The sequence below is a fragment of the Daktulosphaira vitifoliae genome, unplaced genomic scaffold, assembly GCF_025091365.1.
Source record: "Daktulosphaira vitifoliae isolate Bord-2020 unplaced genomic scaffold, ASM2509136v1 Scaffold_1, whole genome shotgun sequence".
Lineage (NCBI taxonomy): Eukaryota > Metazoa > Arthropoda > Insecta > Hemiptera > Phylloxeridae > Daktulosphaira > Daktulosphaira vitifoliae.
In genome coordinates this window covers 5394755-5404181 of record NW_026099572.1, presented here as the reverse complement: position 1 = coordinate 5404181, position 9427 = coordinate 5394755, and the positions used below count along the sequence as shown (strand labels likewise).

At 25.6% G+C, this 9427-nt stretch overlaps 1 protein-coding gene across 3 annotated transcripts in view; it reads right to left on the bottom strand.

Annotated features, from left to right (window-relative positions):
- LOC126896124 (uncharacterized) overlaps window positions 1-8709 on the bottom strand; it is a 14979-nt gene extending 6270 nt beyond the window's left edge. Inside the window, exons 1-4 of one of the 3 annotated variants that reach the window (XM_050668615.1) lie at window positions 8653-8709; window positions 5460-5470; window positions 5348-5405; window positions 5209-5263 (exon numbers count right to left, since the gene is read on the bottom strand). In XM_050668615.1, coding sequence (XP_050524572.1) covers window positions 5209-5244 — 36 coding nt within the window. In that variant the 5' untranslated portion in view covers window positions 5245-5263; window positions 5348-5405; window positions 5460-5470; window positions 8653-8709. Of the gene's footprint in view, window positions 1-5208; window positions 5264-5347; window positions 5415-5459; window positions 5471-8652 lie in introns of all 3 variants that reach the window. The other 2 variants (XM_050668614.1, XM_050668616.1) reach the window with 2 other exon arrangements.
- Between the last annotated feature and the right edge of the window lie 718 nt (window positions 8710-9427).

The following is a 9427-nucleotide window of genomic DNA, read 5'->3' as shown; positions in this document are numbered from 1 at the left end:
TATATAAAAGTGTCAGACCTTCCGGAACACTTTCAAAAGTTACGTTGAAAAAGTTCTACTTTCTATGTGCATTTTTATGTTTTGAATCCCCCCTGTATTTAGGGAAATGGTCCAATTTAAAAAAACAGTATGTCGAATAAAAGATCTATATAAATACTACTTCTCATAAAAATTGTAATGATTCATACATTTTTCAAAAAGTTATAGCATAATAAAGTTAAAAATGGAAAATACAAAATCGAAAATTTTCACACAAAAATAGCATTCGGTAGCCATTTTCACCATGAAGATAAGATAAAGTCCGAAATTTTTTTTTTTCATGATAAAGCATATTACATTAGCTTTAATTTAAGATATATATAAAAGTGTCAGACCTTCCGGAACATTTTCAAAATTTAAGTTAAAAAAATTAATATTTTGTAAAAAAGTTGTCATTTTAAATCCCCCCTTGTGGGCAGGTTAAGGGTTAAATTTATGAAAAATATATACCAAATTAAAGGTAATGATATTATGCATCTATATAAAAAAAATTTATATTGATATGTTCATTTTTGAAAAAGTTATGGCACTTTTAAGTAAAAAAAATTGAAAAAATTTCGAAAATTAGCGATTTTTAAATTTGTAATTTTTTTGGAGGTTTCCCCCTTTTACGGGGAACGAGGGAATTTTTTTCAATTTTTAAGGGTAATGTCTTCGACTAGATACGATTTGTGATCTTTTGACGTATCATTGAAAGAAATCGGTTCGGTGAGAGCTGAGAAAAAGTGGTAACAGACACAAAAAAAAAAAAAAAAAAACACATCTTAGTAAAACCAATACCTTCTCAGCTTCGCATCGAAGCTAAAATATTAAAAATATTTATTTCAAAAATCCACAAAAACAATTACTGAAAACAAAATCCAGAACACTTATTTTTGAAACAATGTTACCATTATAAACATTAAACACAAATTGACCCCTTGTATACCCCTAGTGACGTTACCTTGAGTAATATTATCACATTTTTCCAATTTATACAAGTTTAATAATGAAATTTTCAGTGGATCAAATTCCAAATATACTGTCTACTTATATTAAGATCCATGTAATTATTTGCGTTTTTAATTAGTTTTAATGGAGTGATTATGTGTCAATAAATGTTCAGCTACAGGAGATATATCAACTTCTTGATTTTTAATGTTTCTTATGTGTTCTTTAAATCTAACTCCTATATTTCTTTTTGTTAGTCCTATGTAAATAATTTAGAAAATACGTTTTCGTTATAACAATGAAATCTGACTATTTCTCTTTTAACCTTCAGATCTTTATCAAAATCTATTTTATTCATCGGAATATTAACTAATCTGTAAAGCAACCTATTAAAGCTGCCATTTTGTATTTCCACGTGAGGTTCATACAGGACTTAAAAAAGAAAAACTGTAATACTGAAAAAAGATTACTTTAATAGTGTATCAAAAATTATTCAAGGGGGTCCTTATAAAGAAGTTATAAAGAATCCATTAAAAAAGATGATAAGGGATTAAATACAAAAATTATCTGGTTATACTTTTCAAAATAATGATAGGTTAATTTCTTTTAACAAGTTAACCTTATCTCCTAGTATTCTGATAAATATGACAATTGGTTTTCATAAATATTGACTAAGGGAACAATATATAAAACTACATAAATGATAAATAAATAATTCGGACGACAGCTAAAATAAATTCTCATTAAAATCTTTATAGGGACCCTCTTAAATTATTTTTGATATACTATTTTAGCTTCGATGCGAAGCTGAGAAAGTATTAATTTTACCTTGATGTGATTTTTTTTGTTTTATGTCTGTTGCCACTTTTTCTCAGCTCTCACTAGACCGACTTCTTTTAACAATATGTCAAAAGATCACAAAATCGTATCTAGTTGAAGACATTACCCTTAAAAATTGAAAAATTTTCCTCTGTTTCCCGCAAATGGGGGAAATATCCGAAAAAATTACAAATTTAAAAATCGGTAAATTTTGTCATTTTTTCACTTTTTTTACTTTAAACTTCCATAACTTTTTCAAAAATAAACAAATCAACATAAATTTTTTTTATACTAAAACCTTAGATATTTCCCTTTCATTTGATATCATTTTTTTGAAAATCTAACACTTAACCTGCTCATTGGAAGGGGATTTAAAATAGCAACTTTTTTACCAAAACTAAGTTTTTCAACTTAATTTTTGAAAATGTTCCGGAAATACTGCGTCCTTTAAACATATATCAAATTAAAGCTTATGTCATGTACTATAAAAATAAAAAAAAAATTTGTCCCAACGACCTACTTTTATGCGCAANATAAAAAAAAAATTTGTCCTAACGACCTACTTTTATGCGCAAATGGCTACCGTATTCAAATATATGTTATTTTTGTATTAAAATTTTGGGTTTTGTATTTTATTTTATTTTAAAATAACTTATTAGGGGAATACATTGACTTTTATGAATAGTATATAATTGAATTGACATAGAATAAAGTTCATAAGACATAAGAAATTAAACTTATTTAAATTTTTTTGCTTTTTTAAAGCCGAAAAAGTAACTTTTAAATTTGACTTAGCTTAAATAGCTAATTTTATAAAGCGACGAACAGTTGCCGAATCGGTAACACTTGTGTCTTTCACGCATAGGGTACGAGGTTCATATCCGTCTGTAGCAATTAGTATTTTGTATTTTTTTTTGAGTTAGAAAAAAATTTTCAAATCATTTGATATTTATCTCATTTAGATTCAATAACTTCAATAAATATAAAGGATCCTATCACTATAGTCTCCCCTAATGAGAAGAAATTTATATTCATGTTTATATTATTTTACTATGTAGTTTTTTTTGTGGTTACGATTTATTTTGCCAACACTCACTAGANCAGATTTTTTGTGGTTACGATTTATTTTGCCAACACTCACTAGACCTACTTTTTTCAACGATACGTCAAATGATTACAATTTGTATTTAGTTTAAGTTATTACTCTTAAAAATCAAAAAGATATTCCTTATTCAAATAAAAAGTAGCTTAAACAGCTTTTTCCATACAAAAAATTTAAATCATTAATAATCTATTAAACTACAAAAGTAAATAATTTTACTTTGTAATTTATTATTTTTTTAACTCTATTTGTATGTGCTACTACCAGTCTATAATATTCCAAATTTTTTTGTAATATGTTGCTATATAAATGATTTTTAGTTTCACCTGATTTTAACAATGGATTTTTATAATTATAATCAAATTTTATAATACGCTCAATTGAGTAAATCTTTTTAACAACTTTGCTTTGTTTGGTTCATTTATTTCAATATTTTTAAACACAAAAAGTTATTAGGAAATGATTACTATTATTTCTATTTTAGTTGTCTATTACAATAAAAATGCAAACAAATCGAATTTTTCTGATAAATGTACGTAAATAGTAATTATAAAATTACATGATTTAATTTAATAATAAAACTTTCACTATAAAGGACAAAAAAAAGTAGTTTCAAAATGATTATTTTTAACATATTAAAAATCAAAATCAGTAATAATTTGAAAACAATTAATTTTAAAAATTATATAAGTAGGGTAATTTAGGGGATTCTAGGCCCCCCCGCCTCACCCCTTCACCTACCCAGCCGCCAGTGGGTGGGCGCAGTCGGGGGGGAGGGGCGTGTCACACAGTGGGCGTGGTCTCTCGATGGTGGGGGTAATGTCAAGGTCATATAGTGGGCGTGGTTTCTCGATGGTGGGGGTAATGTCAAGGTCATATAGTGGGCGTGGTTTCTGGATGGTGGGGGTATNCTGTAGGCTTTGAATAGTTAATAATAGAAAAAATTTTGTAGAGTAGAATTTAAGAAAAATTTTAGTGAAAAAATATCTTATTAATATTCAGTAGTAAATATTCTGTAGCGTTTTAAAGTTTGTGAAAATTTGAATTTTCATGTATTATTTTACAGTATTAAACATTGAAATTCGTATTGAGATAAGGACAGAAGATAACGCTATCTTTTCATGATTACTGTGTATACATATGATGATAATGTGTATACATTACAAACTTGGCATTAATACCATGATAAGAAATTAGATAAGGCAATTATTACTTATCACTCTCATTCAAAAGTATATTGAAAAGATAGCGTTTTCTTCTGTCCTTTTCTCAATACGTATTTCAANCCACCTCCAAGTTATAGTAATCATGTTATTTATTTTATTTTACGTTAATTTATTTTTATTTTTCTGTAATTTTAAAGCATTATATTTTTATGAAATAAAATTAACATTGGTATTTATGTAATAGGAAACAAGAAGATAAATAAAATAATTTTAACGCCATTTTATCGACGTTCCCCGAATAGTCAGAAAATTAAATCACGTGTCGTATACCAAATATTCGCCTACATTTTTTTATGTTTACTATCCATTTATGCCTTTGTTAAGAAACTTTGATTAAAAAGATATGATTAATATAGAAATATAAGTTAATTTTGGTAAATCAATACTTAAATTATAGTCTAAATTAGTTTAGGCACAACTAAAAATTTAGTATGAACTTCATATTAATTGTTTCAAACAATTTGTATTAAATAGAATTATATTCTAACGCGTATCCAATATTTACGGTTGAACGTGTGTAGCTATAGTGCACTACCAGATATATATATATATATATTTCGTTATTAAATATTTAACACGGTGTACCGCTAAGTCCAACGCACGACTTCAATCAATAATTAAGTTAATACAAGTTCACACCAATTACCGGTCTTTAACAGATATATATCCTTACTATAAATCGTTCGATCAAAAAAAAAAAAAGAGAGACAAATTTGCAAACGCAATTGGTCGCAACCACCACTAATAGACCGACTCAAAAAAATAACTAAACGAACCACAGAAAATAAACGTTCAGCACAAGTAAAATATATCGACCAGTTAAGGTGACCGTCCTAAACGCAACAGACCGCAATATCGGTAATCCATATTCGGCGGTGGCCTTATCTCAGTGTCAAGGGCGGGGTGACGACCGATGACAACCGATTGTCATATTAATAGCTGGACGGCTGATATCGAGAGAGACACGGGTGAGCGCCAGCCTAGAGCAAAAGGCGGTGCCGTGTCAACTCCCCCCCACCAAGCCGTCANCTTATTTTAATAGTATTTACAGCTTGTGCAGAGATTGTTAAATAGATAAGAGGAAATACTTGCCATTAAATAAAACGTGAATAAAATAAATAACTTCATCTTAACTTATAGTTATAAGCTGAAAGAAAAAAAATCGTAAATTTTTGTTTTTAAATGTTAATTTTATAAGTATACTAAGAAATGAAGTATAAATTAAAAATACCTTATTTATGACAGATAATTTTAATTGATATTATTTTAATATTGTTGAACGTTTATCAGAAAATTCTCTNAATTTTAATTGATATTATTTTAATATTGTTGAACGTTTATCACAAAATTCTCTCTAAAAAAAAAAACACAAATTTTTGACTAATAATATGATATGATTATTGACGTACACATGTATTGCTGACAGGATGGTAACACCCCCACCATTTTTCACAATAAATTCAATAAGGCATTAAAGCTAGTAAAAATAAATCATAAGAATAATAAATACTTAGACCTCTCGTTGAAATATTTTATGTAAACCACTGAATATGATATGACGATATCAACATTTTTATTTTTCAACCTTTGATAATCTTAATTTAAATTTATATCAAATAAAAGCATATTACCTGTTTATATATATATATATATATATATATATTGCAACTTAACATTATGAACTAATTCGGAACGTTTACATTATAGTAATTTTATACATACGAATTTCAATTTATAAGTACTAATATCATTATATGATCCTTTTTCTTTAATATATACCAAAGTAAGAATGTATAAATAATATTAAGAAATAATCGATTACGGATTGATTAGTTTTTTGAATACACAAAATAAACTAAGGAATTCTGATTAGGCAATATAATCGACAATGTAATGAACTCTCGTCGTGATGCGTCATCCATAAAATAAGAATATGGTACCAGGAATTCATAATGAAAATGTTAAGTTTTTTACAAATTAAAACAAGTTACACGACGAGTAAACCTACAAGACATTAAAAATAGAACCAGGAATTCAGGAGTAATTTTGTTTAAAAACCAGATGTCTCAATGAGCTCGTCGTTATTTAGTGTCAGGCTGTCCGTTACACGACACCGTCGTGCTGATCCTGACACACAATAGTGTATCGCAGTTTATCTGAGCTTTAAATAATAACTCGCTTATTAAAATGCTTGCGACACACTGTGCTATACATCTACTCCAAGATAATTATATAAAAAGTAATTAATATTTGATACAGTAATACCTTTGTATGTTTCAATACTTAATCGCTTTAAAATGAAACTATTTTCATTACATATGAAAATTTTCAAAAAGTTAATTTTTACCAATTAAACTATACTAAAATTATAATTTTATTTCTTTTTAAGTCAGGGAAATAAAACAATCACAAGATTGAAATGAATATTTTAAACTTAAATACAATAATATAATTATAAATAATTATTTTGGTGTAATCGGCACAAAATTCGGTATATCATCACTGAGCTTGTTAATATTTATTTTAAATTGTATAATATAATATTTTATTTAATTATATTAAACATATTATTACAATTTTAATTATATTATATAGAATTATTATCAGTTTGAATAAATAATGAAAGATGAAATAAACTCGTAAAAAAAAAAACACATTATCCGCGGGTTTTCCTGTTTTTCTCGTTGTGTAATCGTTTAAACTACATCAGTGAAATTTATACATCAATGGACTCCAGTGAAATTTCAATATAAATTAATGGTCATACTAAAGTGAAATTTTTTTCCAACTACTCGTATGCACCCAAATTTGAGGGACGGCGTGAAATTTACAAAAAAATCCAGTGACCATTAAATTTGTATGAGAATTTTGGGGAAAAATTAAGGTGGTTTTTACTTTTAATTTAAATAAAAATTGAAGTGAAGGAACCGGAAAACCCCAATTTTGGAGATAAGAAATTTTAGTTTTAGATTATGCTATTTTTAGGTCCTATTCAATATAATTATACTACTCGTTACAATTATTAAACCAACACTCTGTATATAAACCACACTACTACTTCCACCATTGTTCAAAGGGCTAATATCTTTTAAAATACTAATTTAAAAATTGTTATTTACCCGTCATTTTTTATTTTTAAACTATTTAAATATATATGATTATATTTTAATAACCTAAGTTGTTATTTCCATAAAGGGAGGAGAGAGGAAAGAGAACCAATTTTTTTTTTTTAAATTATAGAACATGTCCAAAATAGTAATTTTAAAAAAATGTTATTTAGAACGATACTATTCACTTCTGAAAAGGAAAAATTATAATATTATATTTTATAATGTTCTGTCAATGTGAGGATATTATAAATATTGTCGCAACAAAAAATATTGCTCTAAATAAAATTTTAGTTTTATTATTTGAAATATTTAATCTACCTATGTAGTATATATTAGAGTTTTTAATGTTTTCAGGTTTCATCAGAAACTAAAGGTAAATACGCAGTCCTTAAAAGTTAGGCATCTCTGATTTACAATAATTAATGCCTAAGTACCGCTCTAATCTCAATTAATATTTTCCCGGTAAATTTCTTTTTGCCTAACTGCCCTTGGTTCTCTGTAAGGCATAGTTAATCAATCATCTTGTATTGCAATATAATGTTAATAAAAAATAAACTGTGATATTTTATTAACCATTACAATTACCTACAGTTGGAAATTACTTAAATAAATAATTTAATCTGTGTGATTCAAATTTGTTCTATATGAAAATAAATTATATATATTCCATTAAAAGTATAAATTTATTTTTAAAATTAACAGTATGCATTGTATTTAGTAAAAATATTTAAACGACTAAATTATAAAATAACCGTATGCACTGACATACTTATGGTAGAAGGGATATAGGTGTCACATTCTTTCCAAAAAATTAGTAATATGGTAAATATACAATTTGTGTACATTTGGAAGGGAAGTGAAAAATTGTTTATGTATATTGCCCCTTAAAAAAAAAATCAAATTACGCCACTGATTTTATGTAATAAGTTAAAAGAAATGTTGAATAAAATGATTCACATAAATATTGTCAGTATATAGTAAGCTTTTATTTTTTATGGTAAATAAATTATATTTTTATTTTTTATAAAAATGACTTATAATTTAAAATTTATTTTAAAACATAAATGTTTTTTAATGATACTCTAATTGATTTTATTGGATTAAAATATGCAGATATCAATTTATTTGCCATTAAAATAATTATAAGTTTGAAAAACTCAAATAGTTTTTGATCAACTATAAAAATAAAATCTTATAAAATTCGTTTAATCAAAATTGAGTTAAAATATAAAAAAACCTATTTCTAAGCATGTTCTTTTTAAAACAATTACAAATAATATGAGTAAAATATAAAACGAGTAAAAAAAGTATATAACATTCTTATTTAAAAAATAATTAGAGATAAAATAATTTAACTTTTTGAAAAATAATACTTTAGCATATTACAAAAACATATAAAAAAAAAAATTAAATGATGTATAATTACCTTATTAATGATCACTGATTAAAAGTAAGTGCAGAAAAATGGCATCAAATGACTAATAAATCTACTTAAATACTTAATTTTATCATTACTAAAAAAAATTGATGATATCATTATCTAACACAAAAATATATGAATAATATATACATATAAATAATAATTTAGTTCTGTTTATTCAATTTAAATAGATGAGTTTTTTGCTTTACACAAATTTTTTTACAAAATAAATTACTTGTAATCATTTAAAAATACAGTTTAATATTTATTTTAACAGTAATTATTTGAAAACTTAATTTTACATATTTTAATAATATTTTTCAGGAATTAGTTTTCTATAATGAAAATCATCGATAAAAATATCTACCCCATTTAATTCTTAATTTTCTGTACCCCTATGAAATTAAAAATTTGAAAAAACGTTAAATGTAGAGTGTTAATAGAGTATTAACAATGACATATGAACATTTTTAACGCTAATAATAGTGATGTGAACTGGCTTTTTGCTGCCTAATTGTAATTATGTAATNAGATACTGACATTCTAAAAGCAAAAATTATATATACGATTTTGAGGCTTATTTGTTAAGTCTTGTGGTAATTAATTAGAAATTTTTTAATTGTTACAGCAATTTATAATTGTACGAATTATCAATGTAGTGGGGCAAACATCATATCTAATAACATAACAATTAACAAAGGCGCTATATTACACAGCAAAACAAAATAACAATAAACATAATGATTTCATATGTTTTTAGTGAATTAATTAAATTTTACAA